General features: G+C 33.7%; 1 protein-coding gene and 2 pseudogenes across 3 annotated transcripts in view; all 3 read left to right on the top strand.

Annotated features, from left to right (window-relative positions):
- The first annotated feature begins 12,619 nt into the window (after window positions 1-12,619).
- Window positions 12,620-16,059, top strand: LOC147394936 (uncharacterized). The gene is given in 2 exon segments (XM_086453340.1): window positions 12,620-15,623; window positions 15,752-16,059. Coding segments are annotated over 2 exon segments (3,282 nt in total). The 5' UTR covers window positions 12,620-12,640; the 3' UTR covers window positions 16,051-16,059.
- A 1,086-nt stretch (window positions 16,060-17,145) lies between these two features.
- The window catches only part of LOC147394932 (HIPL1 protein-like), a 36,779-nt pseudogene continuing 31,216 nt past the window's right edge, over window positions 17,146-22,708 (top strand). Inside the window, exon 1 of the transcript XR_015181325.1 lies at window positions 17,146-17,278. The product of XR_015181325.1 is annotated as an HIPL1 protein-like (transcript). The remainder of the gene's footprint in view (window positions 17,279-22,708) is intronic.
- Window positions 18,253-22,494, top strand: LOC147394935 (HIPL1 protein-like; annotated as a pseudogene). The gene is made up of 7 exons (XR_015181658.1): window positions 18,253-18,294; window positions 18,403-18,476; window positions 18,780-19,538; window positions 19,626-19,842; window positions 20,245-20,423; window positions 21,298-21,451; window positions 21,907-22,494. The product of XR_015181658.1 is annotated as an HIPL1 protein-like (transcript).

Raw genomic sequence — 22,708 nt, 5'->3', positions numbered from 1 at the left:
GACAAAAATGTTGTAGCTTTATAAGTAGCTTTATGTGTCTACAAAACCCGACCGTGTATATATATGTGGGAAATGTTCAGCACCAAACATTTTGGCAAAACATTTTTCAAAACATGAGTTAGAAGTTTTGGAATGGGCTGATTTTTGGTGAGGATGATCTCTACGGTGAGGAGATCATCATCACCAAAAATCAGCCCATTCCAAAACTTCTAACCCTATCAAAAATGGTTTACAAAAAATTGACGGTCCACGATTTTTCAACTTGTAAACATGGAGATAAAAGTTTTGGAATGGGCTGATTTTTGGAGAGGATGATCTCCTCACCGTAGAGATCATCCTCACCAAAAATCAGCTCATTCCAAAACTTCTAACCCATGTAGGACAAAAATGATTGGTTAAAATGTTGGCCAAAATGTTTGATGCTGAACAGGACCTGTATATATATTTAACATCTAATGTACAAGAGATAAAATTAAATAAATACAAGTACACATAATACCTTGTTTGGTAAAAACATTTCATTACCATTTGGGGGCTATCCCCAATCTTCTAAATATTTTCTAAATACATATCCATGGGTTTTAAAACTACCCAAAAGATTTTCCCAAAAGTCATCAACTTGGTTACAAAACCAAAGATCTCTTTAAAGACATTTAGGTACCATTATTCTTTGAAATAAAAAGAAAAAGTTATTATGTCATCAGTTTGATTACCCTGGGTGAGAGTATGCAAATAACCATAACATTCTTTATTGAAGGCTGATATGACCTTTTCAAAAATTACAAAATTGGATATAAAAAAATTATTTACAAAACTGGTTATTTTGTAAATGACTTTGTTGCTTTTTTTTTTTTTTTTAAATAGATTAAATTTAAAAATTGTTGCATTTTATTTTTTAATAATAATATTTGGGCCAATCTTATCATAGTTTCCTACTAATCATAGGTGGCACTTTCTATTCATGATCTTGAGGAATAGTTTTAATTTTACTATCTTTTTCTCTCATTTTTTTTATAAAAATATCCCTCTAATTTTATTATTTTTACCCTTACGCCCCTCCTCCCTGCCTTCTTCCTTTTTTTTTTTTTTTTTTTCTTTTACCGTATTGTCTTTCCACTTTTACTACCCTAAATCCCAAAGAGGCTGTGTCTTACATATTCATAGGTTAATTAATAACGAATAATGCAGAAGTGACCTCAGATGCTTTTCATTGAGATACGAGTGAAAGCATCTATGGTTCCTATCCACTTTCAAGTTAAGAAGTGCGATATGAGGTTTCAGCTTGAAGTCACTCCAACACCACTAATTAATAAATTTCTGATTAATTCATCAATTCACCCATTTAATCGGCTAATCCCTTATTTGTAGAATTATATGAATTTTTAAAAGATAATTATATATTTTTTTTCTTTTTCACTTGCTCAAGTTGTCTCAAATAACAAACAAGTGAACTCGACCAGTTTTGAAACAACCGTGAACATGTGTAAATCATGTCCATGTGGAGCCTCCACCCAACAACACAACACAGGCCAATGAGAAAATGAGAAATTGTGATCCAATGCTCAGTGTGATGTTCACGACATGACTAGGACTAATATATGTCATATTTTACAAAAAACGACAGGCCAAAGTCGTCGTTTTTTAAGAAAAATGACGGCATCGCAAGAGCAGTTGTAAATAATGATGTCGTTTTTAGTGAACGACGGTTGGCACGTGTCAACAAAGTGTTGTAAAAAACGACGGTTATGGTCTGTAAAAAAAAATGACGGCCCAAACCCATCATTTTTTTTTATCAATTTTAAATTTAATTAGTAGCTATAAACGACGGCTTAAAGCCGTCGTTTTTTTGTCAAACATTTTTTTTTATTTAACCATCATTGTTTGTCATTTTTTATATTTTTCACCTGAAAAAAAAATGACAATTTTCATTTGACAGAAAATTGAAATTTAACAAAATAAATAAATACACCAAAAAAAACAAAAATTTACATTTTTCAAATGAAAACGATTTTCCTTCAAATTTTACATGTGCAATCATAATCCAACATGCCCCGTTTTCATGATGTCGATTTTAATCCACATTCCAATGTTTAAAATAGTTTCTCAAAAAATATCTTCTACTAACTTCATTTCACTTGTAGAAATCAAAACCAACATCTGTCTTTCTCGGTCCACTTAAGCACAAAAGCCGAGTATACATTCCTACTTCTTGCGACATATTACCGAAATCTGTGGTTGAAAAATTAAAAAACATTGTCAAGTAATTATGCAAGAAAGATAAATATACCAAATTACAAAATAAAAGAATTCTCATAACTATCATTGTCAAACATTTAATTATTTTATTATAATTTTTTATGTTTAGTGTCTATCTACAATATAAAACAAGAAAAATACCTTTGTTCAGTTAAACTCTATTCGAAATTTGGGCTAATCTATAATATCACCGCATGTCAAATCAACGAATGTTCCTTCTCCACTTTGTAGAATCACATTCCCATCAAGGACCTCATCTATAAGAATATCGTAACTATCTGAATCTGCATTAAATGCACCTATCACTATTCCTTCGACAACACAATCATGTGGTCGTTGTAAGCGATTTACCTTACAAGGACCTGTCTGTATGCTTGGTGGATTAGAATGTGACTCATGATGTCGAGAATCAGAACTCACCTATGAAATCATTTAGACAATATCATTGCAACAATAGAAGTTCACTCATCTATCAAAAGTAAAATGCCAATGTTGTACCTGTGAAAAACTGCTGAGATTGGTGGAAGACCACATTGGTGTCCTAGTAGAAAATTTTGATTGTTGTAAAGTCTCATTCATCTTTTGCACCGCTTCTGTCAACTTATCCACTCTATTAGGAAGGATTGTCGTCTCATACGCCAAGGCTTGCTTGTAAGGGATTGAAGCACGCACGGAAGTCTTGGAAACACCTGAACCCATTCCCCGAACACGACCCCGACTATCAAGACTACAAACCTGTACAAAAAGTGTATAATATCAATACCTACTAATGATATGATATCATACTTACTAATATCAATGCTTACTACACAACATTATATCATAATTATAAAATATCCTAATTAAAATAATGCACATACAACAACCACGGGGTCATGGTCTAGATCGTTATGTTTATTAGAAGGGTCATTAGCAATCATTTTATTGATGGCCTCCTGCAAAATAAATAATAATTAAGAAATATAAATCATGACATGAGAAAGACAATATATTTATATGAAACAATGACAAGAAAATATCAAAGGCCACATTTGATCTTAGAATCACCTACAACCAATTTTCCCTCAAGATTGACAGTTATGAAACAATGACAACATAATTCATTTTTCCATGACCATTTTCCCTTCAAAATGTTTTCGCTACAACCAACCATACAGACTTTAAGTGTTATTCTTATACAAAACTCATTTTTCCTCATAACATATTTCACCCATGTTTGATCAGGCATTTTGCATGGCACATTGGCTGCAATTTCATTCGTACTTGACTGATAAATATCCATCAGTCCATAGAGAAGCTCTTACAAGAGATACAACATGACCACCCATGGTGGCAAGCACAAGTGCCCATAGATATATATGTTTTTAACATGTTGTTGTTTTTTACACTTTAGAAATTTGGGAAGGCATTTTGGGAAACTCATATCGACTTCATGGTCTTCAAGTGATTGAACAATAATGCTAAAGGATGTGTTAGACCTGCGCCTTTCACCTCCTACCGACCAACAATTTGAAGACAAAATTTACTTTCTATGAACTAAGTTTTTCATAGTTTCATCTTGTAATTGAATGGCAAAAATTTTGTTCACTAAATGCCCTTATTTTTGTTGTATTTAAGGAATATATGTTATTAATAGTACGAGGAGAATGGCCAATAGTGTGGGTCCCGGAAGTATATTTGTATGAGTGGTTATAATATTGTTTCCTACTAATCATATGTGGCACTTTCTGTTTGCTACATAAATATTTCTTATAACAACAAATGCTTCAACCATAAGCTTTAAATAAATTGAAATTGAAAACTTAACTTGATAATGGATTATCAAAAACTCAAAAATTAATTGATTTGGTAAAAAACTAAAACCGATTTGATAATAGAAACCCAAAACTTAAAATCGATTGGTAATAAATAAAAACAAAAATGGAAAATGATAACCCTTTTGGTAATAAATCCAAAATCAAAAACTGAAACCGTGTTGATAATGAAACCCAAAATCGATTTGGATTAAAACCTAAATCGAAAATTGATCTGATTTGGAGATCTATTTGATCACACTATTCACAAAATTGAAATTGATTGAGATCAAATCTATCTTAGGTGTAAGATAGATTTGATCACAATCTTAAATTGAAATTAATGGGGGATCGATTTGATGAAAATCAAGAGCTTAATTTAAAACTCAAAACTCTATTTAAATCAACTACGAACATCATCAATCAAATCAATAATCTACATCAATCTCACAATTATTTTCATCAACAATAAATCATTATCGTTGTAAAAAGGATAACCCGACCTATATAGGTTTGGTAAACTTGTCTTTGATACCACATGTAAGAGCAACTCCAAAGCACCACCTATCCCACTCTCCATCTCCTCTCAACATCATAAAATCAAAAATAGGAGTCTTCATGCGTTACTGCCTTTTTCATGTATTAATTTTGGGGATTATGCAAATAATGTCTTGGTGCCGGGTTTCTTCTCCATATCCATCATCTTCAAACTTGTTGAAGTAAATAGAATTTTGAAGATAGGAGGGAAAAAAATGTTATATATTTAATAATTAATTGATAAATTATTGATTAATTCGACAATTCACTTGTTTTATCAATTAATCCTTTATTTCTAGAATTTTATGAACTTTAGAAGAAGAAAAAAACAAAATATTTGTGACTATGACCACAATGACTTGCTCAAGTCATCTCAGATTAAAAAAAGTTGACGTGATGGATGTTCAAATTGATTGTCTTGCCTTGGCGGGACAACTTACTCAAATCGACTTGAGAAATTTTAAAATCATGGTGAACATTGATCACAACAACTTTTTCTTTATATGAGACGACTTGAGTAGGCCATTGTAGTCATAGTCACAATTTTTTTATATTTTTATTCTAAAGTTCGTGAAATATTCCAAATAGAGGATTGACAAATTAAATTAGTGAGTTGACAAATTAATCAATAATCTCTTAGTTAATCACTAAATATATAACATTTTTACCTTTTATCTGCAAAATTCTATTTAATAATCATTTTTACTTTTTAGTAATTAATTGAGAGATTATTGATTAATTTCTAATAACTTAAATATATAGCATTTTTACTTTTTAGTTCTACTTATTTTATCACATAATGAGTGCGTTGTGCATAGGAAGTTGTGGCTTAAGTTTTTGTATCAATTTATGTGTCAATTTATATAATAATCATTATTTTCTCGTATTAGATGGATTAGTAGATGCTCATCTTCAAAATCTTATTTTTGTACGATATCATAAACATTTAACTCATCAAAATTTGTTCATTTTATCTTGGAAAACATTGAAGACAATATGATAAAAAAAAAAAAACTCAGAGCAAGGAGTGGAAAGCCCAAAAAAATCTCCACAAGACCTATTTGACGGAAGCTCAATTGTTCCTGAAAGTTTCATTAAAAATTTGGGAACATTTTGGGTTTCTACAAATCATATTTTGGATTTCATATCCAAATTCACCTTCAAACTTATTGAAAACCCTGTATTTTTCTTGAAAATTGAATGTTGAAGAAAATAAAATTTTAAAGTTGAAAGGTAAAAAATCGATATAATAAAAAATAACGATTTTCTTCCCAACATATATTCCTCAAGAGTAGGGGTCGGGATTTAATCTCTTCACGAATCTTGAGGATTAATTTTAACTTTATTGCCTCTTTTCTCGTATCTTCATAAAATATCTTTCCAACTTTTTTATCTTTACCCTTATGCCATTTTTTAGTTGAATCGTTATAATCTGACGTCCCCTTGTAGAAGCCCATGGGCCTCACTCATCCTCACAAAATCGGTTTGTAAGGTGAGGATTGCCTCTGGTTTGTAAACAACCCAAGGTCATGATACCCAGGCGATGTGGGACTATCTCTTACACTCCCTCTCACGTATAACATGTATCCTACATCCCTATGGCTACCCACTCTGATATCATATAGAAGCCTATGGGCCTAGCTCCTCCTCACAAAATCGACTTGTAAGATGAGGATTGCCCTAGGTTTGCATACAACCCAAGGACATGATACCCAGGCGATGTGTGATTATCTCTTACACCCCTTTGCCCCCATCACAGAACCATAGATCATTTGCTTTGGGATAAACAAGAAAAAGATTTATGATTTTGCATATCCAATGGCAAATGATCTGCGATTCTATGATGGAGGTGTAGAGGGGTGCATGTTAGAGTAGGGCATCAGAAAATCATTATCCTTTTTAGTTTATTGTCATTTATCTTTTACACCGCCTTAATGCAACTTCTAGTATTACATACACTTTGATTTATTAATATATTGCTTGATTAATTTGTGGATTCACCAATTTAATATGCTAATCCCTTATTTTTAGAATTTTATGAATTTTTGAAAGATGCAACTTTTTTTTTTTGACAATGACCAGGATGACTAGCTCAAGTCTTCTCAAATAACAAAACAAGTTGATGCGTTGGATGATTAATATTGATCATTTTGCCTTTAAGATTAGGACAACTAACTTGTATAAATCATGCCCATGTGGGTCCTCCACCCAACAACACGGCTAGTGAGAAATTGTGAGTCAGTAGTGCTTAGCGTGATGGCCACGACTTTAATTGTAGATTCCAAATCTTACTAAGGGTCATTGGGCTCGCATGGATTATCAAGAGCTATATGACTGTAAATTGTTGTTTTTAAATATAATGTTTAATGGACTGTAGAACAAGAGCTAGAGAGAGAGAGCTTCAGGGATAATCGGCTACGGATGTTCCTCCCCGATGTTCAATAAGTTGAAAATGACAGATTTTATAAAAATTCTTTTTGGTCATTTTCTATTAGTCTCTCATACACAACCTAGGTCAAAGAGCAGGCCAGCAATTCAATAACCCAGGGGTATCTATAATATTGACCAAAACACAGGGGGTAGAAAGGGATATCTATATCATCGTTATTTTTTTTTTCAAAAGTAAAGTGGGCAAGAATTGGCCTCTAGGATCATGAAAACCAAATGCCCCTTGGTTTAAGTTAGCCATAGGAGGCTGTGTCAATTTAAATCATAATCATTATTTTTCTACCATTAGATGGGTTAGCCGATGCTCTTATTTTTATACAAGATCATAAACATTTAAATCATCAAAAATTAATTATTTTATCTCGAAAAACATTGAAGACAAATGATTGAAAACTTAGGAAGAGATTTTCAAAATATTGAGCAAGTCAATGTGATTGATGATTCACATTGATTATCAGAATCATAGTAATCAAGTTTGGATTTAGCAACTCTATGACGAAGTATTGAGTTTGATTAGTCGTATAGATTCATGAAAGTTTCATATAAAAAAAATAAAGAAAAAAATTGTGTTTCTTCAAATGATTCTTTTGGATATCTTCTCCAGAGGACCAAATCCATCATGTTTAAACTTCTTCCTAGCTAGCTTACCCATTAAAAAAAGAAAAAAAAAAAAGAAAAGAAAACTCTTACCTTTTTTCTTGAGAAGTAATGAATGTTGAAGTAAATAAAATTTTGAAGTTTAAAAGTAAAAAATACTACGTATTCAATGATTAATTGATAATTATCGATTAATTTGTTGATATATTATGTTAACAATTTATTTGGAGAATTTCACAAATTATTTTTTTAAATATAACATTTTTGTGACTATGACCAGGATGACTTGCTCGGGTCATCTCAGAAGCGAACAAATCGATGTGATGGATTATTCATATGCCTTCTGTATCCCATGTGATGATCACAACTTGTCACATGGTTCAAGAATTTATTTTCAGTTTCTTATCTTTATTTTCTATATATTATCTAATATCCTGTGCACACAGCCCGATGTGTTTGAACTCCAATAAAAATGTGTCACATAGACACCTAACGTTTGTTATAGGAACGGTGCATTATTCTGGATCAGGACTCATTACTTTGGAGTAAGGTTCCAGAAGGGTGTCTCGTACCTAACCAAGATTAGGTGGCACCTCATTTTATGTCATATGGCATTTTTGGGGACCGATTGAAGTTAGGAATATGTGGTTCATTTATATGATTTTTTATATCCATAGGGGTAGTAGATAAAAAAAATGCCTCATGGCAGACAATGGGGCGTGCCACCTGATCTTGATTATGTACAGTACAGCCTTCTGGATCCCTATTCATTAGTTTAACCCATATTTTTGCGGGATAGAAGAAAAACAAAAGAAAAGAGTAAAACCTTATCACGTGGCATTGCTCGAAAATTTCGAAACTTTTGTGGTACGTTTCACTATTTTTGCTCAGACTCTGTAATTAACAAGGGTAGTTTTGTAAACTAGGAATATTGCCCATCAACACACGTGGGTACACATGATTGGTTGATCCCAGATTTTTGTGAGAAAAAAAAAAAGTCCTGTCTTTTTCACATAAGGGAGTGCTGATATTCTAACTCAGCTAGATAGAATAACTTACTAACGTGGCATGTGTAAGAACCGTAGATATTTTTGTCCGGATAGAAAATATATAATTAAGGAAAACAACAAAAAAGAGAAGTATACATAAGAAGTACCAAAAAGGGTATTGGCTATATATCACAAGTCTGAGTCTGTCACACCCAAAAAGGGTAATTTAGACTTGCCCCTTCTCATTTTGGTCAATAGTAGAGATACCCCATCACATACGTTCTCAGACTAATGACATGCTCCTCTACCTCGGTCTATTCTATAATACTTAGGAAAATGACCTAAATACCCTAATCTTGTTACCTAGCCAAAGCTCTTTGTTTTCTCCCCAATTTATCATCTAAGTATGATGTCCAACATAGTCACAAAATTCTTCGGATTTTTTTCAGAAAATTTTATAATTCTTTGAACAAATGATTAGTCGATTAAATCGATGAATCAATTGAGTAATTTTTGATTTATCAATTAATTGTTGAAAACTGTAAAAAATTTATTCGTCATCCACAAAATTTTGTTTTCTCCAACTCTCAAATCTCAAGAACAAGATAGGGATTTTTGAGAGTTTGAAGATGATGAGTTTTATTTATTTATTTATTTTTACAAAACTTTTTTGAACTCGAACTCTGTTACTATGATTTTAACCTTATTAGTATCTCTCCTTAAGGGTGTCAACAAGTGCCCAAATACCCAATGTACCCAAAATAGATTAGTCGGTTTTGGGTCTACCATCCGATCATTTTTGGGTAGCTATGCTAAGGACCTGATAAGAATCCAATCTCATTTGGCTACCCAACTAGTAAATTTATTTTATTTATAATGAAATTAGTAGTCTAATTACATACTAACAAAGAGAAATCTTGAAGTAAATGTTTTTGAACTAAAATTAAAACATAGAGAGAATGCGATTTTTAAAAATTTTACCTTTTCTCTACATGAGTTTCCATTCATTTTCACATACTATATAATTTCAACGATAAATAAATGGTTTATACCCTTATTTTCTACAATTTTATTTTCAAATGTTTGATTTTCTTGAAAAACATATTGTTGATCTTAATTTTCAATCGAGGAATTACTAGTTAAATTATTACATTTATAAATAATTGTTTATTTTATTGGATATGTATCTTGTTTTTCTTTAAAAAAAATAAAATATCAATCTTAATGGGTACTCAATGGGTATTGGGTACTTTAAGGGTGGTTCTAGTTTTAAGGATCTTATATCAGGAATCAAATTTTAGAAAGCAAATTTTGATGGCCTATGGCTGTTGAAATTTTTGACGATCCCTAATTCGATGGCTTATAGCCATCAAATTTCTCTCATCCTCCATTAATTTAATAGTTTTAGTCTGTCAAAAAAAAATATTTGACAATAAAAATTTTGACGCCTTGATTCGCCAAATTTTATGAAATTCGACGTTTTTGGGCCGTCAAATATAGACTTTTTCATGTTGTGTCTTCATCCTTCTTCAAATCTTAAAATAAGATTTCTTTTTGGCAGGGGAAAATTACATGGGGTCATGGACCCCACAAATCTTTTAAAAATTATTATTTGTATATATTTCGATGTAGGAGCAATCCGAACAAAATTATATCTAGAGTCATGGCCAGCTCAAACTTTTTATAAATTATTATTTTTCATATTATATTTACATATACAACTATGGGTGGATGTGCAAAGAGTAAGTCTGGCCTTACTAACTCAATAAGAGTTCAAATCTTAGTAAGAGTCGAGCTCACTTTGTGGCATCTAAAAATATGATTTGATGCTGCAAGGATGTAGAGGACAAAATTAAATACACTTTAAAAAAAAAAAAAAAAAACTTAAAAAAACTTATTTTTCATCATTAAATTTTAGTTTTGGGAGTTCAATGGGAGTTAAGTAGCCTTCCATTTTCAAAATCTTAGATCATGCCAAAAATATAAAAAGTCTTTTAAAATTTAATCTAATTTTTTCCATAAAATCTAGAAGGTTGTTGTGTTGGATTACCATTTTGATAATCCATTTGAGCTCAATAACCTATAGTAAGATTAGAAATCTTACCAAGTTAATAAGGTAAGTGTTTTTCGTGTGCAAACAGGTGTATCAAGAGGGCTTATATTTAATTTAACATATTAATAAAAAATATTTTCTATATATTATGGATTTATTCCTTGATTTATTATGTTAATACTTTATTAAGATAATTTTACGAATTAAAAAAAAAAAAAAAAATTGTGATTACAATCAGGATGACTTCTCAGGTCGTCTCAGAAAGCGAACAAGTCGATGTGATGGATAATTCATATGCCTTCATGACTGGGGCAACTTATTAGAGTACCAGTCTTGAAACTGAAGTTAGCATGTCTAAATCAATTGACATTACGGATATGTGATCCATCCTTGGTGAATTTACACACAAAAGATCAGTTTGATTGGTGATGTGCATCCATTGAGTTTAACGTTGTCTTAAGAAAATTTATAATTGTTGGATTTAAACTCTTTTTCGAGAGTTTAGATCTAGTGGATACAAGTTATCAAATACTATGATTTTTTTTATCCATACGGGTAATAGATCAAAAAAAAAAAAAAATGCCACGTGCCATTGATCACTTGAAAATTTCCCTAACTTCTGTGGTATGCCTCACTACTTTTGCTCTCAGACTCCTTATCGCTTGTCACATTAGGTCCAGGAAAGTTTCATTAAAAAAAAAAATTAAGAATAAAATTGGACTTCTTCAAATGATGCTTTTGGATGTCTTCTCCAAAGGACTAAATCCATCATCTTTAAACTTCTTGCAAGTCTAGCTAGCTTACCCATCGATAAAAAAAACTCTTATATTTTTCTTGAGAATTATTGAATGTTGAAGTAAATAAAATTTTGAAGTTGAAAAGTTAAAAATACTACATATTCAATGATTAATTGATAAATTATCGATTAATTCGTTGATTTATTATGTTAATCCTTTATTTGGAGAATTTTACAAATTATTTTTTTAAATATAAATTTTTTGTGACTATGACCAGGATGACTTGCTCGGGTCATCTCATAAGCGAACAAATCGATGTGATGGATTATTCATATGCCTTCTGTATCCCATGTGATGATCACAACTTATCACATGGTTCAAGAATTTATTTTCAGTTTCTTATCTTTTATTTTATTTTCTATATATTATCTAATATCTTGTGTACACAGCCCGATGTGTTTGAACTCCAATAAAAATGTGCCACATAGACACCTAACGTTTGTTATAGGAACGGTGCATTGTTCTGGATAAGGACTCATTACTTTGGAGTAAGATTCCAGAAGGGTGTCTCGTACCCAACCAAGGTTAGGTGGCATCTCATTTTATGTCACATGGCATTTTTGGGGGCCAATTGACATTACGAATATGTGATTCATTTATATGATTTTTTATATCCATAGGGGTAGTAGATAAAAAAAAAAAGCCTCATGGCAGACAATGGGGCGTGCCACCTGACCTTGATTATGTAGAGGACACCCTTCTAGATCCCTATTCATTACTTTAACCCATATTTTTGTGGGATAGAAGAAAAACAAAAGAAAAGAGTAAAACCTTTTCACGTGGCATTGCTCACTGGAAAATTTTAATACTTTTGTGGTACGTTTCACTATTTTTGCTCACAGACTCTGTAATAACAAGGGTAGTTTTGTAAACTAGAAATATTGCCAATCAACACACGTGGGTACACATGATTGGTTGATCCCAGATTTTTGTGAGAAAAAAAAAAAAAAAGTCCTGTCTTTTTCACATAAGTGAGTGCTGATTTTCTAGCTCAGCTAGATAGAATAACTTACTAACGTGGCATGTGTAAGAACCGTAGATATTTTTGTCTGGATAGAAAATATATAATTAAGGAAAACAACAAAAAAGAGAAGTATATATAAGAAGTACGAAAAAGGGTATTGGCTATATATATCACAAGTTTGAGTCTGTTCTGTCACACCCACAGCCATGGCCTATATTCACAAATATTTCTTCCTTGCATTTTTACTTCTGTTAGTTTCTTGCAAAACTACATTTGAATCAGAAACTGAAGTTCTCCTTAAATGGAAAGCCAATCTCCAAAGTCAACATCTTTTAAGTTCATGGACAATACATCCTAACAGTACTACTGCACCAAGCCCATGCAAATGGCTCGGGATAGCTTGTAACAAGGTTGGAAGCGTAATTGAAATAAACCTTTCGAACATGGGTTTACAAGGTAAGCTTGATCACTTAAATTTCTCTTTTTTCCCAAATCCTGTCCATCTAAATCTAAGTGAGAATGGACTCACAGGTACCATCCCCATGCACATTGGTACACTTTCAAAACTCACTACCCTTGATCTTTCTCAAAATCGATTATCTGGTCTAATCCCTCCATCTTTTTGTAATTTGAGCAAACTTACCATTGTCGACCTTTCTCAAAATTCTCTTTCAAGACGAATCCGTTCTGACATTGCTACTTTGAGCAACTTAGTAAAATTGGATCTTTCTCAAAATTCTCTTTCTGGATCAATCCCTCCAAACATTGGTGCTTTAAGGAATTTAGTCTATTTGAGCCTTTTTGAAAATCAATTATCTGGTCCCATCCCTCCATCTTTTTGTAATTTGAGCAAACTTACCATTGTCTACCTTACTCAAAATTCTCTCTCTGGACCAATCCCTCCAAACATTGGTGCTTTAAGGAATTTAGCCGATTTGGAACTTTTTCAAAATTCTCTTTCTGGACCAATCCCTCCAAACATTGGTGCTTTGAGGAACTTAGTCAATTTGATCCTTTATGAAAATCAATTATCTGGTCTCATCCCCCCATCTTTTGGTAATTTGAGCAAACTTACCACATTATACCTTTATCAAAATTCTCTTTCTGGATCAATCCCTCCAAACATTGGTGTTTTAAGGAACTTAGTCAATTTGAGCCTTCAAGAAAATCAATTATCTGGTCCTATCCCCCCATCTTTTGGTAATTTGAGCAAACTTTCCATCTTATACCTTTATCAAAATTCTCTTTCTGGACCAATCCCTCCAAACATTGGTGCTTTAAGGAACTTAGTCGATTTGGAACTTGATGAAAATTCTCTTTCTGGACCAATCCCCCCATCTTTTGGAAATTTGAGCAAGCTTACCACATTACACCTTTATCAAAATTCTCTTTCTGGACCAATCCCTCCTAACATTGGTGCTTTGAGGAATTTAGTCGATTTGCGCCTTTTTCAAAATCGATTATCTGGTTCATTACCTCAAGATATTGGAAATCTTTCATCTCTCTCTATTCTCGATTTGTCTGATAACAACTTATTGGGCTACTTACCACAACAAGTGTGTAAAAGCGGGTCATTAAAACGTTTCATTGCAAAAAACAACTACTTCATTGGTCCGATTCCAAAAAGCTTGGTAAATTGCACAAGCTTATTTCGAGTTCGACTTGAAGGGAACCAACTCAATGGAAGTTTATCCCTAGACTTTGGATTGTATCCAAATTTGAATTATATCGATTTGAGTTACAACAGATTGTCTGGTGTTCTCTCACCAAATTGGGGAGATTGCCAAAATCTGACAGCCTTGAAAATCCATGGTAATAGGATTGATGGTAGGATACCAAAGGAATTAGGCAAATTAACTCAATTACAAGTGCTCGATCTTTCTTCAAACCTACTTGTAGGGGAGATACCAAGGGAGTTGAGTAGGATGTCTGATATGTACAAGTTGAGCTTGAATGATAACCAACTTTTGGGCGAAGTACCATTGCAAATTGGAAACTTATCCAAGTTGATATTCCTGGACCTCTCGATGAATAAGCTGAGTGGAAAGATTCCAGAGCAATTGGGCACTTGCTCGAATTTGATATTTTTGAGTTTGAGCAAAAACAATTTCACAGGAAACATCCCATATCAGATTGGCAATTTGAGAGCCTTACAGGAATTACTAGACCTTAGTCTAAATTCATTCACTGGGAAGATATCACCACAATTGGGAAATCTGATTATGTTAGTAAGCTTGAATCTTTCCCATAATAAACTCATTGGTTCCATTCCTCTTTCCTTAAGTGATATGGTCAGTTTGTCATCCATCGATTTTTCAAATAATGAGTTAGAGGGTCCTCTTCCGGATAGCAAAACTTTTCGAAACGCTTCACTTGAGGCATTCAGTAATAATAAAGGTTTATGCAGTGAATTTGGTCCCTTGCCGCCTTGCAATCGATCTAAAAATATGGGTGCTCGAAAAAATATACACAAATTGCTTGTCGTCATTGTTGGCTCACTCCTAGGCACATTGGTTCTTATTCTAGTCGGCGTTTTCTATCTTTTTCGTCGACGAATAAATCTGAGAAGGATAAAGAAGATGGATATTACATTAAGAAGTGGGGATATATTTGCAATATGGAATTATGATGGAAAGGTTGTATACGAAGACATAATCGAAGCCACATAAGATTTCGATGAAAAATATTGTATCGGGGTGGGAGGACATGGACGAGTTTACAAGGCAAAGTTATCAAGTCATGTTTTAGCTATAAAGAAGCTTTGTACACAGGAAGACGAGGAGTTTGACGATATGAAGAGTTTTGCGAATGAAATACAAGTTTTAATAGAAATTCGACATCGAAACATTGTGAAACTTTACGGGTTATGCTCTCACAAAAGACACACGTTTTTGGTTTACGAATATATGGAAAGGGGTAGCCTAGATAAAATTCTTTGCAATGAGGAAAGAGCAATGGAATTAGATTGGGGTAAGAGAGTGAATATCATCAATGGTGTAGCTCATGCTATATCTTACATGCATCATGACTGCACTCCGCCTATCATTCATCGAGACATATCAAGCAAAAACATTTTATTGGATTCAGAATTTGAGGCTTGTGTCTCTGATTTTGGCATTGCTAGGCTTTTAAAGCTAGATTCATCGTTATGGACTACAGTTGCAGGCACATATGGTTATATCGCTCCAGGTAAGTTTCTACTACAAACTCTTTGTACTTCTTTACTGTGAAATTTTTGAAGTTCAAATCAAACAACCTTCTTTATTTCAGCTTAAATACATTTGTTTTTTTGTGTGTGTGTGTGTGTGTGTGTGCAGAGCTTGCAAGCACAATGGTTGTGACTAAAAAATGTGATGTTTATAGCTTTGGAGTATTGGCTTTAGAAGTGATCATGGGGAGGCATCCCGGGGAACTTATATCGTCTTTATGGTCTACAAGTGATCCAACAATAATGCTAAAAGATGTGTTAGATCCGCGACTTTCACCTCCTGCTGATCGACGGATTGAAGAAAAAATTGTCTCTTTATTGATGCTGGCTTTTACTTGTATTAATGCTAATCCACAATCTCGGTCAACCATGCATTCGGTGTCTCAGAATCTACTTTCTATGAACTAAATTTTTCAATTTTTCTTTCAACCTTTTGAATCAGCCAAATAATTGATCACCAAATAGTGTTCAATGGGCAGAAAACATTCACCCACTCAACTCTGTCCCCAGATCATTAAACAAAATTTAGTTCTGTTGAGAATTGGGTATCATGGTGATCCAACCCAACTCAGTATCAAACTGACAATTGTGAAGTATCTCCATCTTCCTTCTGGATCCTTTTGAGAAAGTCTTCCTGAGCAGGTAACTTATCCTTTTGACAAGTCAACTCTGTCACCCACCCAATATGGAGGGCCTTACATAATTAACATATATTTGCTTTGTGTTTCACCTTGTACCTGAAATTGACAAAGTGAAATATGTGTATGTGTGTGTGTGTGTGAGAGAGAGACAGAGAGAGAGAGTTGAAATACAAACAGTGTGTTCAAAGATGGGGTGGTTGTTAAGTGGGAGACATTTTCAAAACCCAAAATCCTTTTTAGTCTGTAATTCATCCTATTTTATTGTTGGTTAGTTAATTAAATACCATGAGATAATGGTAAGAGTGTCTTGTTTTCTTAAATCTCTCTTGAAGAATATATATAGAAGAGAGTTTGTTATTGTTGTTTACTGTCTATCTGTTTGAAGAGATGGGGGGTGGTGGTCTTGCCATTCTCCTCCTATTTCACTTGATGATGCTTCCTGATCTTTCTTCTTCACTTCCCTTATGCACCAACTCAAGTGGGCCTCTCTCTCCATCTTCTTTTTGTATATATTTAATTTTTTTTTATTTGCAATTCTTTTTTGGCTGATCTCCCAAGTGAGGTTCATTTTTTTTTTTTTTAGGTTGTTTTAGTTCCTTGTGTACTTATTCAAGTGGGTTTCTTTTCTCTACCTTTAATTTCATTTATTTATCTTTAATTTTCATTTTTGTGCCTGATCTCCCAAGTGAGTTTTTTTCTTCTTTTTTAGGTTGTTTTAGTTCCTTGTGTACTTATTCAAGTGGGTTTCTTTTCTCTACCTTTAATTTCATTTATTAATCTTTAATTTTCATTTTTGTGCTGCAATTATTTTGTTGAATTCTCAAATTTTTTTAATTATTAAAATAGGTCAACGACTCCTATGGCCTTCTGTCCTTACAATGGGAATGTTTGTTGTGATTCGGCCGAGGATGCACAACTTCAGAAACGAATTTCAATCCATTACTGTCTCTGATCCTTCACGTGCTTCTCTTCTGAAATCCATCCTATATGCGATAAGACTTCGCTCCCCAATAATTATGATTAAAAGCTGCCTATGGATTTCTTAATTACGAATTCTACACGAATTGATAACTAATACTTCCCTCGATTGGATTGAAATTTTACGTGATCTTATATCGATTAAGTCAGCCTTGTTTGATAGACCCCATGGATTCTATTATAATTTTAAGTGCCTTTTGGTTTGAGGTGTAAGCCTTAATTATTTTTAGGTTTCAACCTTATGCTTCAAGGTGTTTTAAAATAAGCCTCATCATGAGGCCTTAAGGCATAAGCCTCAGACGCCTTTGAAAACACTTATTCGAACCTGTGAAAAAAAACATGATCGCACAAAAAACAAGGATTTACGTGGTTCGGCAGTGTGTCTATGTCCATGGAACAAAACAAGAAAAATCACTATATTCACGTAAGTTTTACAGCCCTAGAGATCTCTATTTATATAACCGAGAGTTACCAAAATGTGTAGAACTCCCTAAAACAGAAACCCCCCCACAATAGAGAACCCTAAGAAAATATTACACGATTTCCCTTTTCGTATCCCTTAAAAATTTGGGTCGGGAGCGCTGCCCCCTTCACCCCTGCAGCTCTGGGTAGCACAACAAAGTACAAGACATTTAATTGGTTATATAATCTCACTATTTTCATAATTTCACTTATTAATATCATCACTTGACTTCAAACTTTCAAATAAATGGAGTTATATATGGACGGAAACCTTAAGAGGTCTATAAAACTAACAATAAATAAATCCAACTTCGACTAGTGCGTAAGCAAAATGCAACTCTACAAGTTTTAGAACATGTCAATGAACATCACTACAAAAGTGCTAGACTTACCTCTTCTCTTTGTCGAATCTCGAGAACATGATTCAAGGTTTACCGACTCTTTTCTCATTGAAATTGTTTAAATGGTACATAGATGTTTAATAATTTAGTTATTGTCTTTCCAAAGAAAATCTGTTAGTTTTTCGTTTATGTCGCCTTTGGGAAGAATGCTAATCCATCATGAATGTGAGGTTAATAGATAGCCTAATATGCTAAATGTTTCCCCTATCAAACAATTACTCTTGTTTTTTATGCATTTTTATTCGTTTGGCAACTTTTCTTATTTGCTAATTTTTTAGATTCACGTGGTTTGTAGAGAAGCGATCAATTCTCAGCAGAGCTATTTACAATACCTGCATTACGGGAAGTTCCCGTTTGTTAGACAAAACCCTATGATCCGAAGTATAAATCAAGCAAGAACACAAGAATCTCACACGACACAAAATATACGTGGTTCGGTCAAAGAATCGACCTACGTCCACGGCCGAAAACGGCGATTTCACTATATCAACCAAAGAAGAACACGGTTACAATATCTCTTTGTCTCTCGTATCTTTCTCACACCCTTTAGGGTTTCATCTCTTACCCCACACATTACCAATTAAACAGGTCATGCGGGTCGTTAACGGATCTCAAAAGATCCGGGTTGAATCCACGACAACCCTACACATACAAGAATAGAAGACATAACCAACACCGTTCTATGCAACTCCACTGTTTCATCAAATTCTACTAAGTCCAACAGCGTAGCCAACAACTTTTGTACAAAAGTTGGGATACATGCCAAAATGTTTCTATATTGAATTCCCCATTTGCGGCTTCATTGAAAGGAAGAACCAGTGTGCCACTTAATTCCACTTTATCCAAACTTACCAATCTTTGGCAATCAAAAACTGATTTCTGCGAAGCATTGGGTGGATCTTCCGTTGATGGATCTGTTTTTCTTCGATGGTGACAAAGTTACGCTAAATAATACCGAAACTCAAAGTCCTCCAAATGGTCTCTGCCTTGAGAAAATTTGAAATGGATCTTAACTTAATATGGTTGCTCATCCTGATGGGTCCAATTGTATCTTCATGACTAATTAACAAGGACAGATATCGTTGGCAACCGTTCCTGACTTGGTATCTCAAGGAACATTGGGTCTTGATGAATCCAATCCCTTCTTGGATAGAACCGATGAAGTACATTTGATACTCTATTTGAGATTATGGGATTGGCTTTTCATCCCAATTTTGCACGTAATGGCCGCTTCTTCATTTCGTTCAATTGTGATAGGGCCCAATCGCCACTATGTTCTGGACGATGTTCTTGTAATTCGGACGTGAATTGTGATCTTTCAAAACTTTCTTCTGATGATGGAGCCCAACCATGTCGGTACCAAAGTGTTATCGCAGAGTTTACCGCTAATGGTACCGCAACACAGGCTTCATTGGTACACATTTGTACATTTTTTATTAAATATCTGCAACTATTCTTATTGAAGGATTCTAATCTAATCCTTCCTTTATATGTTTTCTAGATAACAATTACTAGTGCATCAAAGGTGAGCAGGATATTTATGATGGGTCTTCCATTTATGGGTCATCATGCAGGGCAGATTCTCTTTGGACCTGAAGATGGGTATTTGTATTTTATGATGGGTGATGGTGGAAGCAAAGGTGATCCTTATAATTTTTCCCAAAACAAGAAATCCTTGCTTGGAAAGATTATGAGGTTGGACATAGATAACATACCAAGTAAGTATTACTTAGTAAGTTTATTCTTGTTCTTTGTTGTCAAAACTATCTATTTCTTTAGTCATATTTTGTTGCATATGGATATAGTTTTCTAAGATGCCCGGATACGGATGCCGATGGTAGCAAGAAGATTATGTAAAAGTTCTCTCACCTATCAGATTTCATTGTTAGAGAATCAACCATGAGTAGAGTTACTATTGCTTGAAGAAACATCACTAAAAATGGAACTTTAATAGATCAATTTGAAGGGAAGGAATGAAAGTGCTGCCAATGAACCATTGGAAAGTCCATCCTTTATTTCTTTAATTTCATTCCTTGTAGTAAGTTGGAATTGTATGCTTATTACTTCCTTATCATTTATAATCCTTTTTTGTGTTCCATCCTAGTCATGTATATATTCAGGTGCCAGTGAAATAGATGACCGTGGTCTATGGGGAAACTATTCGATCCCTAGTGATAATACATATTTCTATGATAAGGACTTGCAGCCAGAAATTTGGGTCCTTGGGTTGAGAAATCCATGGTGTTTTAGTTTTGATTCTGAAAGACCTTCCTACTTTCTTTGTGCAGATGTTGGCCAGGTTCGAAGTTACTTAGAAATTAGTTTTCTTTCGACACATCTTAATCTTTTTCCATGTATTTTTCTGTGACATAGGTGTCTCAATTTATAGTTACCAGTCAAATTCTTCATTGTGATTTTCTATCTTAGAAATAAGAGTCGTGCTGGAGTGATCTCAAGATTGTACCTTATATTGCACATCTTGACGTGAAAGTGGATAGGAACCATAAATGCTTTTTAATTCGTATCTCGGTGAAAAACATTTATGGTTCCCATACACTTTCACGTCAGGATGTGGGATGTGAGGTAGAATCTTGAGGTCACTTCAGCATTATTCTAGAAATAATTTTGGACTTGGGTTGTGAATGATTTTCTTGTACTTCTTGCGACCCATAGATCATGTCAATCTGATAGTTTCGACTATCAAGCAAATAGGCATTTCTTTTGATATATCGTAATGCAACATTGAAGTCATGGGTTCAAGTCCATCTTCCCCACCAAAATAATAATAATGTACTTTATAGTTTAAGTTATGGAAAGTGGTGCATTGTAGGGAACCCATTGCGGTGCATAAGAGGACCCATGTTTGGTAGGTAAAATTAATGGTTAGTAATTAGTAGATGAAGGTGGGTTTTGAGTTTGAGGTTCTCTCAACTCATCCACGGACATAGGCCTCACTGCCAAATTGAACCACGTAAAAAATTATTCTGCCGTTTTCTATGTGCATTCTTATAATTTTAATTGCCCTAATGTTTCTTATCTAGGTTTTCACACTCACAAACTGTTTTTGATACAGTTTTCTAGAGGATTCTATTCTCAATTTCCTAATTATTACACGAAGTCTTGGCTTCCCCATTATAAAATTTGTTTGATTCTTACGTTTGTTAGTCTTATAGGAGAAATATGAAGAAGTTGACATACTCTTTACACAACTTTAGACTCTCCTGGAGGAAATACGTCTGCCAACTCCATAAATAAGAACGAAGGATCAGTGTCGATAACAGGTGGTTATTTCTATTGGTCCAGGACTAACCCATGCATGAATGGAAGGTAAGTCAAGCTCCATCACTCACTTAATATTCAAATCTTAGCAAAAGGTAATTTTTATGAGTGGGTGGGGGGGGGGGGGGGGGGGTTGGATCCCCTGTTTAAACGATTTTCAAAGCCTCTTGAATTTTCTTTTTCAAATGAAAGTCATTCAATAAAAAGTATTACATGATTGAAGGTTTTTTTTTTAAATCTACAATAAATGCAAACCAAGGTCCAACCAATTCAAACTTTCGATCCAATCATCAATTTAGATCTTAAAACATCAATATGTTATTGAATGTATATTTTCCTCCATTCCCGGGTGTGTCATACCCCAGTTAAGCCTCATGACCCTCTTATATTCATAGTTCTCTCCCTCTCAAACAGATCAGTCCCTTGGAGTAGTTGGTTGGTTAACATATATAGACTTGAATTAACTTATTAATTAATTGTCTTGTTCATATATGGATTTCTAGGTACATGTACGCAGATTTGTACACTCATGATCTATGGGCAGGTGGTGAGAGCCCAAAAAACAGTGGGAACTTCACTTCTACAAAGATTCCTTTCAATTGTGCAATTGACTCACCGATCAAATATGATTCAATGCCGGGAAGTCCTCTCCCTTCTTTGGGTTACATATACTCATTTGGAGAAGATAATCGAAAGGACATTTTTCTCTTAGCAAATAGTGGTGTATGCAGAGTTGTTCCTCCAAGTCGATGCAATTACGCTTGCTCCAAAGAAAATGTTATGGCTTTTGGTAGTCCAAGTCCCAGTGCTTCCCCGTCATCTGGGAACCATTTGAAGGTCCTGATAAAGGAACTTGTGTTCTTATTCTCGTCTTCATTGTTGCTTTCACTAGGTTTTATCTTGTAAGATACAATTGTTGTTGTTATCTAAGCCTACAGAGAGGAGAGTTTTTTATTTTATTTTATTTTTATAGATTTGTTGTAATGAAGTGGTTGATTTGTTTGGTTGAGACTTGAGATATATCAAAAGTTAGTTACTATGTACCCCTTTGTAATTTTATGAGAATATCTAAAGTTAATTAGTTTTGTTTGATTATAAGTGCATTGTATCCAAAGATTGCTACCTTTCTATCTGCCTTCTTCTACAAAATATTATTAGTTCTTATTTGGATCTCTAATTCCCCGAACCAGCTCATTCAAGTTGCTATAGTCATTCGATTTATTCTAAATTTTTATTAGAAGTTGGTTAGTTACCTCTAGTGGAAAACGAAGCAGCGAAGAGAACAGAAATTGCACACAAAAAACA

The sequence above is a fragment of the Akebia trifoliata genome, chromosome 9 (genome assembly GCF_017979445.1).
Source record: "Akebia trifoliata isolate Shusen 1 chromosome 9, ASM1797944v1, whole genome shotgun sequence".
NCBI classification, from domain to species: domain Eukaryota; kingdom Viridiplantae; phylum Streptophyta; class Magnoliopsida; order Ranunculales; family Lardizabalaceae; genus Akebia; species Akebia trifoliata.
The sequence above is the reverse complement of the archived record's forward strand: the minus strand, read 5'-3'. Positions and strand labels throughout refer to the sequence as shown.